Raw genomic sequence first — 26,252 nt, 5'->3', positions numbered from 1 at the left:
ACTATATCTAGCTTATATAGCAATGCCCATAACCAAGCAAAAGTATGCTTTCCTTCCCCATTCCCTCCAATGTCTTTGCTCATGTTAGGTCTTCCGATTATACAACTCTTTATAATTATTAGTTGTTTCTATTTTTACGAGATTGCTCTCAAGAATGAAATATTCTGCTTTATAAAGTTAGTGAACAAAAGCATTGTGAGCAGATGGTGCCAAATTCCTTGTTGTGCAAGCTTGTACCAACGGTGTGCTATAAATGGGTTTGTGCACGTATAGAGTCATACAGCATCTATACAGCTTTTTATTAACATAGGTATTTATTTCAAATTGTTCCTCACAAAATGCTGAGGTACCCAAGTTTTATACAATAAATTATTGGCCCTTGGCTCTTTGAATTGGATTGTTTTTAAACTAAATATATATACAAATGATAGAAATGATTTCTGAAACAAAAATATTTTTACCAAAGTAATTTTTTATAGGCAGCAACAAGTAATCAGGAATATTTTATAATTTGGTTTCTTACACAATAAAAGCTATTGATGCTCACAATTGCTGAATATGTTTTTCTGAGAGGAATTTGGAATAGACAAAATATGTGTAGTATACTTACTATGAATTAATCAATTGCCTAAATTTAATACAGCAAGAATTACATTTCCAGCATCTTTGAGGTTTATTTCTGAAAGAGGAAGGTTTTATATTCTCATAAGAAAGGCAAGATATCCTTCTGTTTCTCTGCACTTGCAGATGCACAGTTTGCATTCTAGAACATTCTAACAATTGCACATGCTCAGAATGAAAAATGTTCTCATCTAATGCAGCACTGTGTGCTTAAGGCTTCTGAAATACAGTCACAGCATTCTTATCTCTGAACAGGAGTTCTTAGTTCAAGTCTCACCTCACCCAGAGTGTGTCGCGACATGTCCAAACAGATTGATTTTAAAGACAGAATTGTGTAGTTGAAGTTCTGATTCTTGAGGGAGGCTCAAGGATCAAGTAAAAATGATAAAGAAAACATTAAAAGAACAATTTAAACATGCTATTATGAATTTTGTTTACTTTTTAATTTGCATTTCCTTTTTAAAAAAAAGTTTGGAATTTCGAAGATGGAAGAAAAATAGCACGTGGAAAGACGTGCAAAGATTGAAAAACTGCTCCACCATGCCACCAGGCTTTAATATGCATCTGTGAGTTGCAAGCTGTTTTAGTTGTGGGATAAAACCTCATGTAAAAGTATACCCAGGCAGTTATTCCCTGGTAAGAACACACTTGTGATGAGAGGTCCCTTAGTCACTGCGTTATGTTTGAACGGAAAATTGCCAGGGTAGACTATTAATAATACGTAGAATATTTTGATTCAGGAATCCCAAAGTTTGAGATCCAAGACAAGTAGAACTCAATAGAAGGGTCAGGGAGGACCCTTGGGAGGAGCGACTGCATGGCATTGAAATTATAGCTGAAATACATAAAGTTGAAACATCATGTGTATCTTTTATATTTCTTCTGATCAATATTAGCTTAACTGCAATTTAAGATTCACCACAGTAGTTTAACAATGATTGTTTATTAGATAGAATTACAGACCCAGCTGTGAATAATCTCCATTACAGTTGCGACTAAAGGTAGAAGAAAGAAAATTATTTAAACCCCAGTGTACAGGCAGCTTTTTATTGATTATTTTTTCGGCAATTGGCATTTCAGGGAAAAATAATCATTTTACACAATCTCAGTGGCCATTGAAGAAGGTGAGTGGGATCTTCCTAAACATTCAAATAGGAGGCCTTTTCCCATCAATACTCGTGATCAGGCAGAGAGGACTCAAAATGTCATTAATTAGGCATATTGACTATTCTGGCGTCATCGCAGCATTTCAACTGAAACTTGCATTTGTTTGGTACCTTGGAAATAGTTAACCTCCCAAGGTGCATCACAAGATTTAACATCAAGTCACGTATTTGGGCAGGTAATCAAACACTTGGGCAAAGTGGCAGGTTTAAGGAGCATCTTAAAGGTGGAATGGGAGATGGAGAATATTCAGGAGGGGATTGAAAAGCTGACGGCCAATACTAGAGCAAATAAAATCACAAGGATGCTTAGCAGGCCAGAACGTGGGGGAAGATATTTTGTCAGGCTGAAGGACTAGAGGTGACTGCAGAGATAGGAAGAAATAGGTCATTCAGACTGTCAAGCCTGTCCTGCCATTCAATATGATCATAGCTAATCAAACATTTATATACCTTTTACCCACCCCATCCCTATCAACTTGTAACATTGGTAATTAGAAATTTACCAATTTCCATTTTAAACTGAGCTTCCATTGTCCTCTGAGGGAGAGAATTCCACATGTTCACAAACCTCTGAGTTAAAAAAACTTCTCCTAATCTCCTAAGTGGCATTCTCCCTTATTTTTAAATTGTGGCCCCTGTTCCCAACTCCTCAACCAGAGGAAATATCTTACCTGCATCTACCCTGTGTAACCCTTGAAGTATTTTATAAATTTCACTGAGATCATCTCTCTCTTTTGAAACTTTAGAGAATCAGTCCTGGTTTGCTGAGTAGATCTTCATAGGACAATCCCGCCCTCCCAGGAACAGATTTGGTAAACCGTTGTAGCAGACTCTTTATGGCAAGAATATCTTTCCTGAGATAAGGAGATCCAAACTGCACACAGTACTCTAGGTGCAGTCTAATCAAGCTCGTACACAATTGAAGCACGACATCACTACTCCTGTACACAAATCTTCTTGTAATAAAGGCTAACATTCCTTTAGCTTGCAACATCATCATGTTGGCCTTCAGTTAATTAGCAACAAAGACACAAATGTCCCTTTTTTGCATCCCATGGAGGGATTTAAAAACTAGGATGGAATTTTAATATCAAGCCTTTTCTTTCAGCCAACAGCCAATGTTAGGTCAGTGAAGACAATGCTGAGGGTACATGGAAGTTGGAGTAAGTTAGAATATGAGCAACCGAGTTTGGAATGGGCTCAGGTTTCCTGGAAGGAGGAATGTGTAAACTTAATGACAAAGTTCGCCACTCATCCACGCAGAATAAATTTGTTTAAAGTAATCTTTCAGATAAAACAGGTGGAATTTATCTGAATTCTTTCTTGGAGAATTATTTCTATTTGGAAAAGGGATCTGTTTCGTAGGTCGCGGGTTTAATTTTGAATTAAGTCAATGGCTCAAAAAGCAACATGGCTACTGAAAGCTAGAATGAAGATGTCTAATTTTTATTAATTATATTTGTTATTTGATGCTGATTAATTCTGCTTCCAGATTTACTTTAATTAGAATTATAATACATTGCTTTTAATTTTGCAGTGCTCAAAATCGATGTAGTCAGTCAATTCACTGTTTCCAGCCTTCTATTTTACCTTGTCATTGGGTAAAGATTTTTAAACCCTAATCTAAACAGTGTTTTAAATTGATTACCACAAACTGTCAAGCCAGCAAGGAAAAGCTCTAAATATGTTGCCATTTTATGCATTGTTTAGCAATAAATGAAAGTTCATACAGAAAATTACCATTTTAAGTGACCTGTCAGCATGTTTCTTCAACATCAAAGGTTGTTACTTATCCTTGACATTTTATTAAGTTTTCGAATAATATTCATTTATAGTCTGTTACGTGATTAGAAGGAAATATTCAAAATGTTAATTCACTCAACAACTTGAGATATTTTGATTCTTATTATCTTTGAAATAGTTTATATTCATTGGGGATATATTAAAGTTGAATGAAAAGACTGAAATATAAGACATGATTGGGCAACCTTTCAAGGGAGTTGTCATTACAGATGTGATAGATTTCTGGATTTTTTTTTGCAGTTTGCAATCCAATTACTTGTTTCAAAAGAAGTACAGTACATGCTGTACAAAGCAATGCTATCTTCCATAAAATGAAAGTATGCTGGTTTGGTGCCAGACTGCAATCTATAGTTAAGATGCACAAAATATAGCTTCAGTTTTCCATCTTTCTTTTGACTTTGATTTATAAGGAGGGTTTGGCTGGTAATGCTTTTTTTTTTACACAATGGCTTCATGAGCTCTGTTCTTCACTACTCCCACTAAAACACTGCACGGTGCCAGAATTAAGACTGCATATTGATAGTATGGAGTTTACCTGTTGAAACCACTTGGATTTCTAGAGCTTGGAAGTCACTATTATTTACTAGAGTGAAAATTTGAGAGCTGAGTCTTTTTGCTATTGATGCAGAAGAAAATGACTGAAATTGGAGTGTTCAGTTGTTCCTCTGTGTTACAGAGAAGATATTTTAGATGTTTAGAAGTAATGTGAAGCTGATGTGCTATGAGAATGTTTCAAGCCTATTGCAACTTGACAAGTAGAAAAATTAAAGCACAATGTACGTTTATCCTTATTTGAGGTGTAAAACCCCATTACTGAATTCAGAGTTCAAAATTGTTAACTTATATCATGGGGTCCTCAGTAGCAGTTGATCTGCCAACGTGCAATTAGCCACTATTTATGAACGAAGAATATTTTGTGAATACTTAATAACTCTGTTTCTTATCCCACAAGCCCCAGGGTTATTTCAAATTGGTCAGCACAGGTAATACCTTTCTTCTCCTCTCTCTCAAGTGACCATGCCTGAGAAGAATTATGCCGCAGGAGTCTAGCTAAAATCATGCCACAAAAGACTGAGCTTTCAACTCTTATTCCTAATTCAGAAGATGACCTATACATTATTTGGAAAGGGATGAAATGAACTCTTTCCATTTGCTTAAGATGAGGGTAATTGGATGTCACCACACCCCATAGTGGGGGTCAGGTAGGCCAAACAGCTATCCACATATTATTCCCGAGGGCCCAGGAACTAAAAATTCATTGGGTGAACAAGTGTTACATACTTTTAGATATTGAGAAGTTGGATAAACAATATTACATCATCTTATCAATAAGGCCAATTCAACTTACATTCCCATAAATACTAAACTAGTGAAGGACAATATTTTGAGCAGAAGTTCTGAATATTCTTTTCAAAATATTAATGCTTTGTTCAACAGATACAGTTAATTGACCAAGTCAGATTGCTATTAAAACCTTTTCCAAATACATGGTTGGTGGGCAGACATGGCGGCACAGTGGCTCAGTGGTTAGCACTGCTGCATCACTGCGCCAAGGACGCAGGTTTGATTCGAGCCCTGAATGAGTGTGGAGTGTGCACATTCTCCCCATGCCTGTGTGGATTTCCTCCAGGTGCTGTGGTTTCCTCCCAGTCCCAAGGAGTGCAGGTTAGGTGGATTAGCAATGCTAAATTACCCTGTAATGTCCGGGGATGCGCAGGCTAGGTGGATTAGCCATGGTGAATGTAGGGTTATGAGAATAGGGTAGGGGGTGGCTCTCGGTGGGATGCTTATCAGCGGGTCGGTGCAACCTGATGGGCTGAATGGCCTCTTTCCACTCTGTAGGAATTCTATGATTCTTGTTCCAATAAAAGTATTATACTCAGTTCATATAACCAAGTTTAAACGTTTTACTTAACCTTTAAAGTTGTCAATCAAACAGTGTATGCAGTATGTGCAATTTAAAAGACACAATTACATGAACCAAAATGCTTTACTAACTCAACATCACCTAAACCACTCTTGCCAACAGCTGCCTTGTAATGGTCACATTGGCAGAAATTTGGATGAGACTGATTAAAAAGATAACTAAAACTGAAGTGATAAAATTTCACTTTGTGTTAGAAATACTCAGCAGAAGAGTCATATTCAACTCCAAATGTTAGCTCTGTTTCTTTGCACAGATGCTGGCAGACCTACTGAGTATTTCCTGTATTTTCTGTTGGCAAGAGCAAATTCAAGGAAACAAAAGGCGTTACAAAGATCAATTGGAACTTTTCACTAATATGTCACATATCAAATATTTATTAAATTTCTTTACACTATTTCTCTTTGGTGAATTGTACAATAGTGTAATTAGATATGAGATGATCTGCAAGGCAGAATCAGCTATAGCCAGAAAGAGATGACTCTAATTTTCATTTACTATTGCATTACATGACATGGCCATACAATGGTTAAAATCTGCAAGGCATTGGAAACTCAGGAGAAGACACTAATCATTTGTTACAAGTGTTTTTGTGGAAAAACAGGGAACATTGTGATATTAGATGAGACATTTGAGACCAGTAAAAGTATTTTCAAGGACTTTACTTAATTGCTATTAATTTAGAAAATTGTATTTATGGTTTATCAGCAAGAGAACCAAATCATGATTAATAGATTAAGCTTGATGAATTTTTGTCAGGAAAGTGTATCAAGAGATATGGATCAAAGGCAGGTAGATGAAGGTGAGGGACAAATGAGCAATGATTTAATTAAATGGAAGATACAGGATTTAAGGGGGTTAACTGACTAAATCTCCGCTTATGATCAATATGTTTTATGGCTGCCCATGGCTTAGTGGAGCACCATTGCTCATGCACAAAATCAGGGTAAGAAATTGTCAACGTTCATAAGTCTGCCTGTCAATCACTGACCATCACCTTGGCAAATGCTTTCAAGAAACCTATTTTTTAAAAAGCCAACTGAATGAGTCCAGTTTCTTGACAGTTTCTCTTCTACAGTGTGATATCAAAATTCATGAAATGGATACACAGATCATTATTAATGCCTTTTGCACCCTGAATTTAGTTGAACTGACAGAACCTGCCCCAACCCACATACATTCATATAATTATCTATATATGATAACAGCTTGCAAGAACTAGGTAGTAGATAAATCACTGTCTTCTATTAATTGCACTGTGTTTTCAAGTATAACTACAGAGAAACATAGGTTTTCAACAAATGATTTGTAGGAGGATCATAGCTTGAAAACTCTTTTCCTGTTCCATGTTACAGCTGCTTTACGGGTGCATCTGTGCAAGCAAAGATAAATTACAGAGGCCAATTAAAAGTTGCAATGTTAAAAGACACTTCGATAAGTACACAAATAGGAAAGGGAGGGAAATGGGCCAGGAGCAGGCAAGTGGGACTATTTTAGTTTGCGATTATGTTCAGCACGGACTGTTTGGACCGAAGGATCTGTTTCCATGCGACATGATTGTATAGCAGCAACCTATCTCCTGCCTTGGGAAACACATACTTTAGAGTTTGAATGAAAATTATGCATCTGAAGTTGGATATCATAATTAGTGTGAAAACTGTAGGCTGCAAGGGCCATGAAAGCCTACAAAATAATCAAAACCTCAGAACTGCATCAATTAAACCGATAGCATGCTTTGGTAGCAACATAGAAGGAGCACTGTATCATCTCAGTGAATGACCAACACAGGAGTATCATTCCTGTTATCAGCACGATTGTTCAACTGGCAGCATTGGCGATCAAGAATAGTGAAAGGCTCCATTGTTGAAATGGGTATTGCCTGTGGATCCTATGCCTGAAGGAAAACAAGAAGCTTAATGTTTTGTTTTTTTTGTACAGTCAGGTTTTTGTGCACAAAGTCTTTGTTAATGAAATGCCAGTACTTGAACCTAATTAAATGATACCTTGCAAGATAAATTAAAATACAGAATCGCAGTGCAAATAGTTTCATGACATAATTAGTGAACTCAATAGATGAGTTAAGTCCCCAGTGATTGTGTACAATAGAAATGTGTATCTAAATACCTGTATGCTAAGGTTCTACAAAGAGAATGCTATAAAATTAACCACACACATGAATAAGTTATGTTACAACCTGCTGGAGCTGAAATGCTTTCCAAATTAAATGCTGCTTTAGATTTTGCCAATGACACAATGATGCAAACTTCTTTGTCTCTTCAGTGTATTTTCTTTATCCTTCATTTTAGAATCTTTCATGTACCTAAGGTGAGTAATTGAATCATTCTTCCATTGTGCGTGTGTCAATGACATTAGCATCAGTAAGAACATGATACCAGGCTCACACAAGCATGAGAAAAAGCCATGGGAAAGAATCTGAAATTAAACAAAAAGACGTTTGTCTTGATTGAGCTCATAGGTTCAATAATGTAGGAAACCTGAAACGATGTGTGCCAGTTGAGGAACGAATAGGGTGGAGAGGCTATTCTGGACAAAAAAATGCAACACCATTGATTTCTTACATCAACCAAGAAACAGGACTCTGAGCATACCTCCCAGATTACTACTTAAATACCGTCACTGAAGAGAACAAGAACATAGTTGATCGTGATTATATGAGTGAGATAAAGAATTGAGAGTTGGATCTTAGTTTAATGCTCCGAGATTTTTATAACCAAATGGATTGAAGAAATGGGGTTGGTGTGGGTAGCAAGCGTTGAAGTAGAAGCTTAACAATAATTATTATGAATAGCAGAGCATATTCAAAGAATCAAACAATTTACTTCCAATAATGTTTCCTAAATTTTAAACATCCCCATAGCCACTGGGTTATTTTTAAATGTCACTGTCATTACAGAGACAAAGATGGAAAGAGATTTACATGCGGAGTTTCAGAAGCAGCATGAAATTGAGTGACATGTAGTGGCAATTGAAGAATAAATGCTAACAAAGACTCTGGGTTACGTTTTGTGCTCTGTGATTGTATCCATTTTATTCGCTGCATTAGGATGAGATGATCTTATTTCATTCCTTTACCTGGAAAATATGACCTTCAGTCATACATTTGACTGTCAACCTAGATTGTGTGCTCAGGTTTCGTAGTAGAATATGGGTGGAATCTGATGTTACCCTGCCTAGATCCAACAGCAGGTTTCCTATCACTTTAATGTAACAAAATTATTGGAGCATTACATTATGGTAATAAGAGAAAAACTATTGTATATTTAATTGAACCTGAAAAATTCCAGCTTTCATAGATACAATGTTCAGAATATGAATACTCTCGTTCTTAACAAAAATTTAAGTTCAATAAATAAGGATAAGTTGTTTTGGAAAAGAATACAACATTCTTGTGATCTTGAACTTAAATATTTACTCCTGCAGCAGACTGGTAGCAGTGCATGGTATATACCAGAATCCCTGCAGCAACTGTCTAAGACTCCTTTAAGAAGATCTTCCAAACCTCATCCACTTAAAAGGATAAGGGTAGCAAATATATGGAAACACTACGACATGCAAGATCTCTTCCAAGCCACTCAACATATTGACTTAGAAGTATATAGCTGTTCCTTTACTGTTGCTCGGTTAAAATCCTGAAACTCTCTTCCTACCAACACTGTGGGTGTCCTTACACCAAATGGACTGAGCAATTGAAGCAGCTCACCACCACCTTCTCTAAAGCAATGAGAGTTAGCAACACATGCTGAACTAACCCTTGCATCTTGTAAATGAATTTAAAACAATTAAAATTGTACTCCCATGTTATTCTGCCTGAGACTGGAACATTGTACCACACCAGTGTGAAAACCACAACTCCACAACATATCTCACTATGCCATGAGTAATTTATCTGCAGTAGTTGAAATTCCAGCATCTAGGCATGGATCATCAAGCTGAAGGACACTCAAAATCCAGAGTGCCAAGAAAGCGTATGTAACTTTTAGTTAGGATATCTGATAAGTTGACTGAGATCAGCTTCAGATGAAATAAAACCTTCGCGTTAGAGCAAAGAGGGAGTCTACAGTTGGCATCTATGGTAGAGTTGGTGGTGATCGCAGGCTGCTGGGAATGATCAGTTACCCTGTAGCATCGAGCACCATACGAGAGGGTGAAGAAAGATAACACTGAAGAAAGAGGAAGAAATCGTTTGTTTATAGAATAATTTGTTGGCAAAATTTGAACATGAGTTGGATAAATAAGGGGTAATTTAAAAAATAATCTAATTTAAATCTGTTTTAAATAAATCTATGACGGATGTTTGATTGGATGCATTCGCGGTAGTTGCTGATTAGTTGCTCTTTAGTGAATTGAATTCTTTTTGTAAAGAATATTAGTGAATTATGAAGCCTGACGTTACCCACCAGGTGCGTAAGACTATGGGAGGGGCTGTGTGATTGTTATCACCCATATGTCACCCTGGTCTGTCCCTTTACTTCTCTGGCAGTTCTCCCTCCTTTGGGCTTTTTACTTGCTCCACGCATCTTACTTAAAATTCTTGTTGTCTGCAATCCACCCAAATGTGATAAAGAGTTTTCTAACAGAGATATGTTCACTACTTTCCTGCCGTAGCCACGTTTCTGTTACCTGAAGAGTTGACAAGTCAAACCCATTCTTTACTGGTGCCCTCCATTGCACTTGCTGTAACCTTGATGTCATCTGAAGCTGTACAACTTATACCAAGTCCCACTCACCCATTACCCGTTACCCCTCTGCTCATTGACCTATATTGTTCCTGCATTAAGATCAGCACTGTAGCTGTTCGGTTTGTGCTTTCTTCACAGTATGCATCCACTTTTAGGCATTGCAATTGCATGATTCATTATTAGCAAGTCTTGAAGTATAAACTTGCTACACAGTATCCATTACATGACATCCTCTGCCATGTCATTGGAGTCCACTTGACTCTACCCTGAAGAATTCATCATTACTCTCTGCAGTTCTTTGTGGTTCTTTGACTTCAAGCAGAGCTTGAAAAAGATTTTGGTATTGCTGCTGTCACTCCAATATCTTTTTAACTGGCCTTTTGACTGTTATGCAATCAACTTTCATTGTTTCAAACTGATCTCCCCTGTCTTCCTAAGAACTCATTTTATATCAGACTTGTGTCAAATATTATAGATTTTTCATGAACAGAACTAAAGTCAATTGGGCTGGGGATGACACCATGTATTAGGGTTAAAAGGCATGAGGTACGTCAGGCAGCAACTAAGGAAACCTGATAGCTAGTTTTAGTTATAAAAGTCTGAAGATTGTCGTAGGAAAATAAAACCGAGGGAACTAAGATATTTCACAATTTTGAATCGTTCTGGAAAATTGTCTTGGAGTAGAAGGATGCAAAGAATTTTTATATCACTACACTGACATATAAAAGGAAGAAAGTAAGCATTGTGGGCGGCACGGTGGCACAGTGGTTAGCACTGCTGCCTCACAGCGCCAGAGACCCGGGTTCAATTCCCGCCTCAGGCGACTGACTGTGTGGAGTTTGCACGTTCTCCCTGTGTCTGCGTGGGTTTCCTCCGGGTGCTCCGGTTTCCTCCCACAGTCCAAAAGATGTGCAGGGTCAGGTGAATTGGCCATACTGAATTGCCCATAGTGTTAGGTAAGGGGTAAATGTAGGGGTATGGGTGGGTTTCACTTCGGCGGGTCGGTGTAGACTTGTTGGGCCGAAGGGCCTGTTTCCACACTGTAATCTAATCTAATCTAATCATAGGATCATGTAATTGCTATTTATGACAACAGACATTTTTCAATCAATCTGTTCACATATTATTAGACACCTCTGGGTCAGGTGGGACTATGGTAAAGAAAGCATAAGGATTGTGGACTTTATAAACAGAGGCAAAGAGGACAAAAGCAAAGAAATTATGATGTTTTATTAGAAAAATCTAGTTCATCCCCAAAAGCAGTATTCCAAATTCTAAGCACTATGTGGAGGCATTAGAAAGGATGCAGGAGAGAGAATGGTTCCAAAGAAATGAGCAACTTAATGAACAGGATAGATTGGAGAATCTGGGGTTGTCATTCTTAAAGAAGGCTGAAAGGAGATTTGTTGGAAGAATTCAAATTCTGAAGCACGGCAAGACAAAGTAAGTAAAAAGAAAGATCAATTGGCTGAAGGGTCGTGTATCAGATTGAAAGTGATCAACAGAAGCACCCAACAGGGATATTAGGAAAAACATTTTTTACATGCAGCGAATAGTTCAAATGTGAATTACACTGCCTGAGAGTGTGGTGGAGGTAGATTAAATCGGGCTTTTCAAAAGGGAATTTGGTAAGCTCCTGAAGAGAGAAGATTTGTAGGATTGTGGGGAAAGGGTGGGTAAGCTAGGCAAGTTGAGTTTTCTTCTGCACTGTAACCATTCTTTGAGTCTACGTTGCAAGAGGAAGTAATGGTTTAAAACACAAACAAAAATCAAATTTTTCAACCATCTCTGAAAATTTATAGATTACAGGTTTCTTAAATCGTCATGTGGTTGAGCAACATAGGTGCTCTATTATAGGTGTGGGGAGGCATCATATAATACTGCCTACTAAATTTGACATGGTACCAGCTTGTATAAGAATTAGCAATGAAATCCGACTCACTGCAGGTAGCAGTAGCCTCCAAAAAGGGTAATTACTTCACTGCAAAATGTAGGTCTCAAGGAAGTGACTAAAATTAAGAAAATTATTACATAATATGCATGTTTAGAATTTAGGATTGTACTTTAGCAATATATTAATGTTTAGTATCCGTCAGTTCAAAAAAACATTGTGGCTGCAGTATTATTAACCTATTCCACAAAGTAGGTAATTGAATGAAATTCAGTAAAAGTAACCCGGTAACATTGCACTTTTTGGAAATCTTAAAATGGACATTAATTGACAGTCAGAATCTGTGAAGGGAAAATGCAGATTATGATGTTTAGGGTGTATACCCTTCATCGGATTTTCAGAGTTTTCTGCCTGTATTGAAACAAATTCCTTATTTCTATTTGCATTCACATGAAAAATAAAAGAAGAACTTCAGATTTTTTGGGGGCATTGACTTTTGAAAATTTGCAAGAACAATTAGATAAAGTTTTATCATGACTGCATGTCTTGTTATCAGCTTGAGCTGATCATTCGTCAGTTTGTGGACTCCACTCAATTTTCATCCTGTTCATTTTAGTGTAATTGGGATCAATTTGAGGTTAAAAGTCAAGCGAGTTCATTAACAAGTCGGTGATTTGCTCTGCCAGATTACCACACAAACTGCGGATCTTGTGTTTTTCACACATCTTTTGTGATTAAAAACAAATTGATCTATGTTCCTCATTTTCCCTGTTATTGCTTACAGTGATTCAGCCAGACTCAAGCATAAGTGCATTTGTGTCTGGTTTGTGCATGTTCCATGCAGCGTTTTGCAGTTATGTAACTGTGAGCTATTTGCTTTCTGTGACACTCATTAGTTTTCGCTCTTTAGATTAGATTTCCTATGGTGTGGAAATAAGCCCTTCAGCCCAACAAGTCCACACTGACCCTCCAAAGAGTAACCCTCCCAGACCCATTCCCCTACATTTATCCCTGACTAATGCACCTAACACTATTGACAATTTAGCATGGCTAATTCACCTGATCTGCACATCTTTGGACTGCGGGAGGAAACCGGAGCACCTGGAGGAAACCCACGAAGACACAGGGAGAATGTGCAAACTCGACACAGACAGTGGCCCAAGGCAGAAATCAAACCTGAGTCCCAGGCACTGTGAGGCAGCAGTGCTAACCACTGAGCCACTGTGCCACCCTTTACTTGACATGTTTCTTCTTTCAAGTTGCTTAGTCTTTCTCTGCTATTCTTTATTTTATCATTTTTAAAAGCAATTATTTGGATGTGAGCATCACTGACAAGGCCATGTTCATGTCGGTGTTGTATCTATAGTTTCCTCTTTCTACTTTAATGCATCTGTTTGGTTTACTGTCTTCTATTGTTAATAGATAGAGTTCTTCTGAAAATCTGTACTTCTTTCCTTGCCGTGGCTTTTCCACTGCAGCACAGATCTCTTTCTCAAGCAGTAACAGAGTAAAATGAGCATCATGTCCAAGGAGAAGCAAAGGCCGTGTCAGTTAGGCAGGACTCCCATAACAGATTTTCTATTTGCATAGACCTACCAAGACAAGAGCCTGGCTGAGGGCTGAAAAAGTTGGTACCTGCTGCCAGGAACAACTATCGAAGAGCTTACAAAAAACTATGAGGAGATATGAAATAGAGCCATGCATCAATTTCAAATTACAAGTGTCAAAGGACTGAAACACAGAGTAAGAGATAAAGGCAGAAAACAGGAGAAATGTGTTCTAAGTAGGCAGTCTGGGGAGAAAGAACTCGCAGAAGACAGAGATAGGAATAAATGAATTGATATATTGAATTCAGTAACCACTATATTGGAGGAGCAAATGATGAAGAGTCATCCAGACTTGAAACATTACCTTGCTTTCTCTCCACGGATGCTGCCTGACCCATTGTGATCTCCAGCATTTTTTGTTTTCAACCACTATCTTGTGGTAATTTCCAGAAACATCTACTACTTGAAACAAGGTATTTTTGTAAAATGCTATAGTTAGATAAAAAATGATGGTTTATAGAAAATGGACATAGCTTGAAAGCCCTCACTACAGTGCACTCTGTGCTAACAAGTTTGCAACTACAGTGTGACAGATAGCTGCATTCAGCAAGTATGTTTGATAACAGCATCATGGTTGAGTTGCTGCAATCTTTTTCTTAAAGTCATTGACCTAGAGTAGCTATCTCAATATTTTACCTGCAAGGGTAGTACACAATGGAAACTGGTACACTGTACCAAGTAAACTTTCTGATCGCTCAAAACATCTCTGCACCATAGAAGTTTGAGGCGAGTCATGTGATGAATGCTCACAAAGATGGATGTAGTCATAAGAATATTCAAATAATAAAAAAGAATGCAATGCAAGGCGGAGTACTTCACCTGACAGCCAGTGCCTTCAGACTCAATATCCACCACCCAATACCAGCGCTCAGTCGTTACAGTGTACTATTTACAAGGTGGTCTCAGTAAGGTTTATTGACCCAGCTACCTATTCCAGCAAGGCAAAGATTAACAATGTTAATGTAATGTCATCGCATCTGAAACGCACTACTTCCTGATTTGGATATGCACTGCCATTCTTATATTGACTGTGTCCTGCAATTCCCTGTCTGATATTTATCAGGGGAGGGTTGATCTTTACAAACACTGCAGCAATTTAAGACAATGAATCTCTGCCTTTGCAGGATGGCTGGGGAAAGGCAACAGATGCTGCTTCATTGATATTGCCCCCATTGAAAGAAAAATTGACAACCAATAGGATTCATTATGTGTTCTATAAAGAAACAGATAGCAATTTGTTACAGAAACATTTAAAATGGGATTGTTAAAACATAGGGAAGGGGACGGAGTGGGCGACATTGACATGGACAAAATGGGTCAAAGGATTGTACGTGCTGTATGACTCAATGATGATTAATTGATGTTTAACCAGCCATCAGGCCATTTATTCACTCATTATAAATGTCAGTATGTGTGAATTCATCTGGGAGAAGTGAAGAATATGTTGAGATTGACTCAGTAATTTGCAAGAAAAGTTCATCTTACGTAACAGGGTGATGATAAAGGTGATGACTTCTATTCTCTAGAAGTTCTAAACATACCTCTGGTTGAGAATGACAGTCTCTGACTCACAGGCACTCTAGTGTTTGAGACTATGACTGTGAAAATGTGTCAATGGCATGCATGACTCAGCAAGAATGAAGACGTTTACAAATTGAAGGATCAGAGTGAAGACATGAATATGGAATAATCAAGGATACAACAGGGATTCCCAAACTGCAAATCACAACCGCCAGTGGGGTCATCAGATGAGATTTTGTCACAAATTCTGACATAATAATGGCTGCCATGGAGCCCAGATTGATCTCTAACGGTGCATGAGCCCTTTAAAATGCTCACACGTCTTTTTTGGCACCGATGTACGTTGGCCTAATCAGCTGCTCAATGAGACCTGATTCCTCCTGTGTGAAGCTTGTGAGTAAAGAGAGGTGTTCATTCTGCTAGCCTTTTCATCAGTTGCCCAACTGGCAAGGTTGGTGAAAGGAGAGGGAGAGGGGTATCCTCAACTCCTTTCACCCTCCCACCAACTCTTCAACACCTCCCTGCTCCATATTGCTTTGGGACTGGCATTGTATATAGGCCAAATCAGTGAAGAATGGCAGATTGCCTTCCCGAAAGAACATCAGTGAACAAGATCAGTTTTTATGATAACCACCACTGGTTTCATGGGTCATCATTAGACTCAATCCCAGATTTTTATTCAATTTACATTCCACCAAAGAGTGACGAGCCTGTGGAATTCTCTGACACAGAAAGTGGTTGAGGCCAAAAGATTGAATTTAAGAAGGTGTTGGATGTAGTTTCTGGGACTAAAGAGATCAACGGATATGGGGAGAAAGTGGGAATAGGGTACGGAGTTGGATCAGCCACAATTATTTTGATTGGTAGAGCAGACGCAAAGGGCAATTTTGTGGAACTACATTTAACAAACAATAAAGACTGCACACAGAGTAATGTAAAATGTCTGAATGCTTGTGTGTATCCTTACAAGTATTTCCATTTCTCTAGTGGCAAAAAAGATCTGCAGTAGTTTGTTATGTTAGGAATCCTATTCAATGCTTTGTCTGTAAGTGTCCATCTGCAGTGTTGTGCAGTGCATAAGCTGAAATTGAATAGATCAAGTAATACTTGAAACCAAACACCTTCGAAAATTGGTTTGCGGTGCTGCAGAAGAAGATTGTCCTCTATTTTGTAACATACAGCTGCACTTAGATATTGAACAGCAATTAACTGAACTACAATTTAATTAACAACACAAATGAAACATTAAGTGGATGAAATATTGTGGCGTTGTCTTCACTATATGTTAGTTTAGCCACAGGGAATGTCATTTCTGCATTGTTTTAAAAGAAAGAGGGCGTGGAGAAATGTTTAATGAAGTGAGTAAATGTTGCACATTTTGTTTGATGATGCTTTTATTTTTTTCATCTGGGTCTCCCTTTTTTTCCCTCCTTTTGTAAAGTCTCCTGCAGATCGGTGCAAGAAAATCCACGCTGGGGATGAAGTGATTCAGGTCAATCATCAAACTGTGGTACGTGTCACACAAAGATGGGATTTTTTTTCAGAGGTAGGATTTGTCAAGCCAGTGAAGAATGACACCCTGATTCTCATAATTGACTTTTGTCACATTTACACTCTTTGAAAACCAATGAGATTTATCAGTTGATGGCAGATCACAGGTACTGTCACTGAACCTACAACACAATATAAAGGCTCTTCAGCCCATCAAGTCTGTGCCAATCAAGAGCAAGCATTCTAAACCGATTTTCCAGCATTTGACTCATGGCCTTGTATGCCTTGGCATTACAAGGGCACATTTAAATACTTCTTTAGTGTTATGAAGGTTTCTGCCTCTTCCATGCTTTCAGGCACTAAGTTCCCGAGGCACACTACCCTCAAAAACCTTTCCTCAGCTCCCATTTACCATAAATCTATGCCTCCCAGTCATTGGTCAGTCCACCAAGGAGAGAAGGCTATTCCTATCTACTCTATCCATGCCCTCCCACTGTGTGCAAGCTGGGACCAGTTGACCATCCTTTTGTTCCTTTATGGACCTTTCCTCTTATCAAAGCTGCTATAACACCCACAGGCTAACATTTAACCAAGCATATAGAGTTCCAAACAGCAGCCAAAGCTTTTCCAGGTGAGTCATGAATTGAATAAAGACATAGCCAAAATGAAAAAAATATATATTTTGGCATCTAATGACAAATGACTTTGATTTGAAAGAGAACACAACATTACAAGTTTTGAAGTACAGGTAAATGAGAAAATACTATAAGACCATTCAGCGTGGGAGCAGAAGTAGGTATTCAACACATCAAGTCAGCTCCACCATTCAGTGAAATCATGGTGAATCTGATCATCCTCAACTCCAATTTCATCTTTTTCCCATAACCCTTTATCTCCTTAACAATTAAAACTTTGTAGTTCTCAACCTGGACTATACTTAATGACCCAGCCTCAATAGCTCTCTGTTCTCTTCTAGAATTTCATAGAGAGAGCAAGTTCATCCATATCTCGGTATTAAGTGGTCAAACCTTTATTATGTGATTGAGTTGTCTGATCCTAGACCCTTTCTCATAGGGAAACCACCTTTCTGCGTCTACCCAGTCGGCGTCTACCCATTCGGCACCAACCCAGTCGGCGCCTACATTTTCAAGTACCTAAGAATCTTATACATTTCAATAGGGTCTTCACACATTCTTCTAAACTCAAATGAATATAAGCTCAACTATTCTACCTCTCCTCATAAGAAAATCCCTCCATACACATTATCACTAATGAGCCTTCTTTAGACTGTCAATGCCAATGTGTCTTTCCTTTGATGATGTTCCAGCTTTGGTTTGGCTAGCGCCTTGTACAGTTTTAGTAAGACCTCAGTGTTTTTAATACTCTATTCCTTTTGAATTGAAGACTAACCATTCGGTTGCCTTCCCTATTAGCCTCAGCACCTGAATGTTAACTTTGTGGATCTAACTTGGGCAACCCCCCCCCCCCTCCCCAAATCCCTCTGTGCTTCATGCAATTCAGGCTTAGTAGAAAGGTGGAGCACAGAGAATTATAAAAATCTTGTGATGTATTTGTGAAAAGATTGAAGGATTAATTCGGTTTGTTTTGTGTCAATTGTAATGAAATCGTAAGGCAATTTGAATCATAGACCTGATGTACAATGGTTTGGTTGTGTCAGTTAATTAGCGTTGGATTTTTAGTATATGTGAGGTTTGTTAATCTGTTACAGGTTATGAAATTAATCAGTAATGACTTTTTTTTTAAAATAATGACATGATTATTAACAAGAACAGTGTTCCTACTATTATGTTGTGAAACGGTATCCTGTAATGGGGCTTCACTGTCTTGAATGAAAGTTAAACTTTCAGACTGAATGAACTGGAATCCTCTGACTATTCCTGAGGTTGACAACACTGGGCAGAGCATCCCTTTAGCTGTACACCCAGGGAAGTGCCAGTGATGAATTAGGAGAAGATATTTGTAAAATAAACAAAACTGCCTTCTGACCAGAAAGGATTGTTAATATATGGGAGTCCATTTGGAAGAGTCGATGTAGAGGTGGGAACAATATTAAATTACAATAACTGCAATTTGAAAATGTAGTTCAAGTATTGTCACCCCACATGGCAAGAATGAGTCAAGAGTGAAGCAAACACAATGGGTCAGATCCTTACTCTGATTCTATTAGTTGGTCATAAATCTCTAGTTCAAGAAATGTTATTACTTATTTACTTAAAGTAACAAAACACAACATCAAATATCCATACAAACATTAGTATAAGGTTTAAAAAGAAAACAGTATCCAGAACAAATGATAATGCAAACAAAAAAAGCATTAGTGGTGGATTATATTTGGAGATCTACACTGTAGGGGTGATTTTGGATATAGCATTAAACAAGAAATTAGAGACACATGCAATAAAGGAACATCTGTAATTACAGGTGACTTCAATCCGCATAAAGATTGGACAAATTAAATTACGAACCCTACTGGAGAGGAGGAATTCCTGGAGTGTATACAGGATCGTTTTCTGGGCCAATATGTTGAAGAACCAACTAGAGAGCAGATCATCTTAGACTGGGTATTGTGTAATGAGAAAGGAGTATTTGGCAGTCTGGTTATGAGGGGTTCCAAAGGGCAAATAGTGTATGAAAATAAGCTTGCAGGGAGTATAAAAACTAACTGAAATGTTTCTAAAGGTATTGGAAGAGAAAAAAAGTTAGTGAAAATAAATGTAGACCTCTTACAGTCCGAAGCAGGGGCAGTAAAGAAATGGCTAGCCAACTAGGTACACACTTTGTTTTTATTGTTCTGAATGGAGGACACAACACACCAAAAAATTTGGAAAATACATGGTCAGATGAGAGAACATGAAGGAAACTAAGTATTAGTAGGGAAATAGTGTCAGGGAAATTGGTGGGAATAAAGGCAAATAAATCCTCAGTGTCCAATAATCTTCAGTCCAGAATATATAAGGAAGTGGCCTGAAAAATAATGGATGCATTGATGGTTACCTTTCAAGACCCGACAGACTCTGGAACAGGTCCTACAGATTGTTGGCACCGAGTGTAACCCCTCTATTTAAGAAGAGAGGTAGAGAGAAAACTTGGGAAGTATAGACCAGTCAGCCCGAGATCAGTACTGGGAAAATATTAGAGTCCATTAGAAGTGATTTAAAATCAGATAACTTGGAAAGCAGTCACAGGATTGGCCAGAATCAGCATAGATTTACAAAAAGGGAAAATCATACTTGACAAATCTATTGTAAAGGTTCGAGGATGTAACTGGTAGAAATGATGAGGGGAAGCTAGTGGGTGTGGTTTATTTGGATTTTGAGAAGGCTTTCAATGAAGTCCCACATAAGAGAATAGTATCTAAAATTAGAACAAATGGGGTGAAGGATAGTGTATTGAAATGAAGAGAAAGCTGGCTAACAGATGGGAGTAAAAGAGTAAGCATACAGTGGTCTTGTTCCTACTGGTGGGTAGTGACTAGAGGGCTGCCACAGGGATCAGTGCTCAGATTCCAGCTATTCACAACATGTAATAGTAAATTAGATGAGGTAAATAAATGTATTATCTCCAAATTTGCAGATGACAGAAAGCTGGTTGGAAGGATGAGCTCTGAGGAGGATGCAGAGATGCTTCATTGTGGTTTGGACAGGCTTAGTGGGTGGGCAAGTGCCTGACAGATGAAGTATAATGTGAATAAATGTGAGGTTATCCACTTCGGGAACAAAATCCTTTGGGAGCAAATGACTATAAGTCAAGAAATAGGAATGTGCAGTACCACCTGGATGTCCTCATAAATAGGTCACTGGAGAAAGCATGCAGCTCCAGCAGGCAGTCAAGAAGGCAAATGGTATGTTGTCTTTCATAGTGAGAGGATTTGAGTACAGGAGCAGGGATGTCATCCTGCAATTGTACAGGGCCTTGGTGAAACCATACCTGGAATATTGGGTACAGTTTTAGTTTTCTTACCTGAGGAAAAATGTTCTTTGTGGGGCAAGTGCGGAGCAAATTGATCAGGTTGATTCCTGGAATGGCTAAATCATTTAGGATTATATTAACTGGTGTTCAGGAGAATGAGAGGGATCCTAACAGGAATAGAGTGGGTAGATGCAGGAAGGATGTTCCTAAGGATGTGGGTGTCCAGAAACAGAGGTCACAATCTAAAGATACTGGGTAAACCATTTAGGACTGAGCTGGAGAAATTTCTTCACCCCAGAGAATGATGCTTCTGTGAGGTTTGCTACCACAGAAAACAGGGCAAAAGTGAGGACTGCAGATGCTGGAAATCAGAGTCTAGATTAGAGTGGTGCTGGAAAAGCACAGCAGGTCAGACAGCATCCAAGGAACAGGAAAATCGACGTTTCGGGCAAAAGCCCTTCATTAGGAATGGAGGCAGGGTGCCTCCAGGGTGGAGAGATACCACAGAAAACAGTCATGGCCGAAACATTGTTGTATCTCAAGAAAGAGTTCGATATAGCACTTGGAACTAGAAGGGATCGATAGGGGAAAAGTGGCAACAGGTTATTGAGTTGGATAATCAGCCATGATCATAATGAATGGCACAGCAAGCTCAGAGGGCTGCTCCTATGATCTATATTTCGAAGCAAGATAAAATAATATAGCAGTTTAAAATTCCCAGGAGTCCTTGTGTCAGCAGGTTTTCCTGATGAAGGGCCTTTGCCTGAAACATCGATTTTCCTGCTCCTCGGATGCTGCCTGACCTGCTGTGCTTCTCCGGCACCACTCTAATCTAAACTCTGGTTTCCAGCATCTGCAGTCCTCACTTTTGCCAGGTTTTAACCAGCGACTTCTGTTGTTTAACTGATGTCCTATATCCCCAACAGTAGCCAGGTTTGTAGAATAATTTGAGTTTTTGGTGAATTGATGTTTCTCTAGTTTGCTTCACTGAACATTATCTTTTGAGAAGTGAGAGGAAACAGACAAAGAGAGATAATTTTATTGTTCTGCAGTTATAAATCCATCTCTTACTGTCGCTTTTGTGCTTAAAAAAAGGCCTTTGAAATACAGTTCATTTGTGTCTTCAATGTGTGTTTTCACCATTCTAAGCTAGAAGGTAACTTTCATCTCCATTAGGAGATAACGACCTGAATTTCAATGCCTTTTTATGACAGTTTAATTTCAGCTCAAATGGCTTTTTTTATATTAATGGTTTCAGGAACTGGCTCAGGCTATGGTCGGGTGATCACTATGGTCATCTTATTCCACCTTTTTAACAAAGGCATTTTAGCCCAGGAAAGGTCTGTGTATTAAGAATCAAGTGATGGAATTTAAAATTTGATTGTCTATTTTTATCATTGTTCTAATACCTCACAACCACAAGAAAGACAACAAACAATATTTCTCCTTTGATCTTTATACTGCTTGTACCATTGCAAAGTCAGGATGAAATAACAGTATAAAAACTGGGATAACAACACACATGCATCCACACACACACACGCCCACACCCACACACCTTTTGGGAAAGGCAGCTGGACAAATTGCCGAGGAGGTAGCACCTTTCTGTATTTTTAACTCTTCACTGTCCCAGCATATAATCCAAGGACCATATTCAGACATTGTTACAGATTTCATTTCTTGGAGCTCAGTGGATAGTAATTTGATGTTTGCCTGTATGCGGTGTCTGCACCGACATTCTACACCTCCCTTTTATTGAACTTCGCACAAATCAGTTTGCACTGGTTGAGTTTCAACCTCGGTGTTGTTCCTCGTTGGTATTCCCACAGTGGTCTCCACCATTATTGTCTGCTCTGCAGTATGTTCTGTCCCATTTTCCTTTTGGATTGTGGAATGGGTTTTCACTTAACTTGCTCCACTTCCCTTGCAATGGGATAGATGTTCAGCTTCCGTTATATTCTTCTCTGACTCTTCCACTAATTAAGGCTTCACCTTTACTTTTCCTGACCTGTCTGAGAACTCTCTAATCTTTCTCAGAATATACCATGAGGTTATCCAAAACCCAGATCTCTGACTCTATCTTTTCATATTGTCTCACAATGCTGGGCTCCTTTTCCCCTTCTTTTATAGCTACTGGCTTATCTCCTTCCTTTAGAATCTGACATGACCCTTTCTGATACCACTGGCTGGACTTAATCTCTGTTTAATTCAAGACACCCACTCTGAGCCACTCCAAACCTCACTGGCCTTGCTTCCTCCAAACCTCTCTCGTTCCCAGTCTCTCATCCACATCCCGCTATCTTTTTGCCAACCTTTCCAGTCTCCCTCCATTGCCCTTTTGTATTTGAGGGAGCGAGCTTGCTGCTAAAAAAAATGTTCCCCATAAGCTATCTACACCTGTCTTTGTCATGCATGGCACTTCCCCCATTGTTACTGCTGTGGAAACTCTTGGAGTGGCCTCCATCAGAACCACTCATTTTAATGTCAGGCTCAGTTCTGTTTAGTCTGTTTGCCTTCCTTACCTTCTCCAGGGTGTTTACCTCACTCATTCTGTGTCTCCCTGTCGTCTGTGAAAGATTCTAGATCCCAGCCTCCCTGTGTTATTAGAGTCTGTCTGTGTGCATACATAGTCGTCAATGAGAAAAGCTGCCTTTCTGAGCCCTGCTGCCCTCTGTCCTTTGGCATGTGTCTGAATTGGAAATGATGGGGAGCTTTTAATTTGCAAGAGGAGAATGACTTCCAAAGGGTTTTTGCAGGAGAAATCAATTTCAAGTGCGCATACCCAAAATGGTCAAAAGTGAGCTGCTTAAGCTGTTCATAATCTAGGTATATGTGGTCAGGCCATTTCTTAGAATACAACTTTTTTTGGTCTACATGTCCCTGACACTAACTAGCATAATCTTGAAACAGTCCCTATTGCTCCCTCATAGTCAATGGCACTCTTTTCATGTAAGAGTGGGTAAAATCCCTGTCAGCCTACTTTGTACCAATAGTATCCATCAACATATTTTGATTGCAGTGCTAATCTTTCAAAGAGATAAGATAGAGACTCACAGCTTTCCCACCAACCTTAGGGATTTAATGGGCGGTTTGACTACTTTAGCCATCAAGTCTGACTTAAGCACGGTTCCTTCACTGGAACTACCTTATTTGGGATTCTTCCTTGTGAGCTTGAGCTGCTTCAATTTAAACTCTCTTCCCCTTTCCTGAATGCCCTCTTTTCTTCCTGTTTCTGCCTCTCACTCTCTCTTCCTCATTCTCATCACTGGAATTCTCTTTCTTGCTTTTTCATTTCGAATTCCAGTTCTAATCTTAGGTGTTCCATTATTAACTTATCTCTTTCACTGTCCTTAGTTTCTACCTTTAGATATTTGGTCACCTGTAAGTGGCTGTAGTGGCCTTTTAGCAGGGCCAACGCTTCTAATTCTTTGAACATTATCTCATCCTGCTTTATGAAACCATTAGCAGCAAATGTGGTGCTATAATTCCAGCTGAGGTTGGCATTGGGCAAGTCAGACCATAGAGTGAAATCCTAACTTTTATTTCACTGTGGAAGTCAGTTACTGAGCACATTCACAAAAGGCTGCCAGTGTACTTTTAATAGAAAGATTAAATTGCTTATTAAACAAGAATAACCATGAGCTATATTCCACTAATCAAAACAAAAAGTTGAAAAGATATTACAGGCATCAGATTCAACATATCTCTACCTTTTTTTAAATCCCAACAATATCCTTACAATAAACTTCGATCTCTGGTGAAGAGTCATCACTGTCTTCACATGGCTCAGCTTCAGGCCTGGGGATCGTTGCATTTAGTTATCTTTTGGCAAATTTCTGTACACTGTTTAAAGTTTTTTTTCCATTGATCTATAAAATAATCTGCAAACTGTAAAATAAGCTCTCTGTTTAATTTCAGAGCACACCTACATGATTTTTCCAAACTCACCCATTCAATCTGTCCAATCCAAATTGCTTTGCCTCCAACCTGTGGTGCATTCATACCCGGAATACCGACATTCTGGATTGTTCTGGTTTTCTCTGTGTATCTGGTCTCTTGTTGCTGGGCAACAGTTTTTTTTTAATCCACTGAATTGATAACCACACAGGTTCACAAGTCAAGCTGTGAAATGTTGCAAAATGCATGTGGACAAAACAAACCATCAGATCCTTCTCATCACAGTAAACTCATGCATGAAACTTTAAAAATGAGAAATTTTTTCTTCCCTTTCTTAATAGCAGAATGTTAATTCTCCTTATAATAATGCATAGTTCTTAGCAATAGACTCACATGAGGTCCTGAAACTATTATTGCTTTTTTATTAGCTTTTAAAGGAACAATTTATTTTCCCCACTCTTTGATTTCTTTCATTTGTTGACCACCAGTTACTACCAGGAGAAGAGAGGTGAATCAGCTCCCCTCTTTTTAACCTCTTTAGCTGGATGCAGCAAAAATTATATTTTTTGTTTTTTAGCGTGCACGTATATCACATTTCAATTAAAACATAGTTCACTAGTTGCAAAAGTAAAAATCCAATTTCAATGTTTTCTTGAGTGAAAGAAAGAATTTTATCACTTGCTAACCCAGAGGAAAATAATAAATCAAGACACCAAACATATGCACAAATCCCAGAAAGTGTAAAATGGGGAGAGTGTCCACTACAGACACGGTGAGAAAAGAATATAGTAGTTCAAAATTTCTTAATGTCCTTGAGGTGATAGGTTTTAATGAAACCACATTTGTTTAACTCATGTTTGATATCCTCATAAGCAGCAAATTTGCAGATATCTTTTGAGTTCTCAGTGAGTAGACTTTTCTCTAACTTTCCTTATCATTGAACATTGGCTTTTCAGAAGCTGAAAGGAGACAGGGAGAGAGTTTTCTGCTACTATAGATAGTATAGACTCTTTGTTTTCCTCTCTATGCTCTGCCAAAAAGCAGATGCTTGAAATACAGTTCATTTTTGTATTCCCATGTGACTTCATTGTTTTTACATGCTCGATAACAAACAGGGTATGTCCATCCCCGGTGTGTGAACTTTATCGCAAAAGATATAAATCAAGATCCTGTGAATTTTTTTCTCTATATTAATTGCAGCCCAGACTGGTTCTTTTTCATTGGTAGTTTTATGAGCTGGTTCAACCTGCTCAGGTGATTACTATGACCATCTTTAGTAGTGTCAAAGGCCCTGAAAGGTCCCTGGTATTAAAAGTCAAATGATGGGTATTAAAAATCCAGTTTTTCACAATTGTAACAAATACAAAGCAAAGGAAATAAATAATCATGAATTTATGCCTTCAAATTGGACAGTTTGACTATTATTTGTGGTTTTGGACACCTCATGGGTAATGTTGACTGCTACTTTACTGTTTTGCAACAAAAATGTGCAGCTGGTAAAGGTAAACACAATATAATTTGCTGCAGTACCTCAAAATAGGAAAGTAGGATTTCCACCGAAACTATTTGTGGGCATATCTTAAAATACATAACTCAGGCTACAGCATGACCTTCATGTACTGTGCCACAGAGCTTGTGCTGAACCCAGTGGTACTCAGAGTTGAATGACCTAAAGAGTCCACAATGCTGATCCTCCTATCT

General features: G+C 38.4%; 1 protein-coding gene across 10 annotated transcripts in view; it reads left to right on the top strand.

Annotated features, from left to right (window-relative positions):
* cnksr2a (connector enhancer of kinase suppressor of Ras 2a) overlaps positions 1-26,252 on the top strand; it is a 490,411-nt gene that overhangs the window by 222,201 nt on the left and 241,958 nt on the right. For 9 of the 10 annotated variants that reach the window (XM_087992951.1, XM_087992950.1, XM_043700617.2 and 6 more), the window contains exon 8: positions 16,675-16,743. The exons of the other annotated variant lie outside the window; for it this stretch is intronic. In XM_087992951.1, coding sequence (XP_087849077.1) covers positions 16,675-16,743 — 69 coding nt within the window. The remainder of the gene's footprint in view (positions 1-16,674; positions 16,744-26,252) is intronic. 10 annotated transcript variants of the gene reach the window in all.

The sequence above is a fragment of the Chiloscyllium plagiosum genome, unplaced genomic scaffold (assembly GCF_037043375.1).
Source record: "Chiloscyllium plagiosum isolate Xiang-an unplaced genomic scaffold, Cpla_swu_hap1 HiC_scaffold_12, whole genome shotgun sequence".
Classification (NCBI taxonomy): domain Eukaryota; kingdom Metazoa; phylum Chordata; class Chondrichthyes; order Orectolobiformes; family Hemiscylliidae; genus Chiloscyllium; species Chiloscyllium plagiosum.
This window is presented reverse-complemented; position numbering and strand designations above follow the sequence as displayed.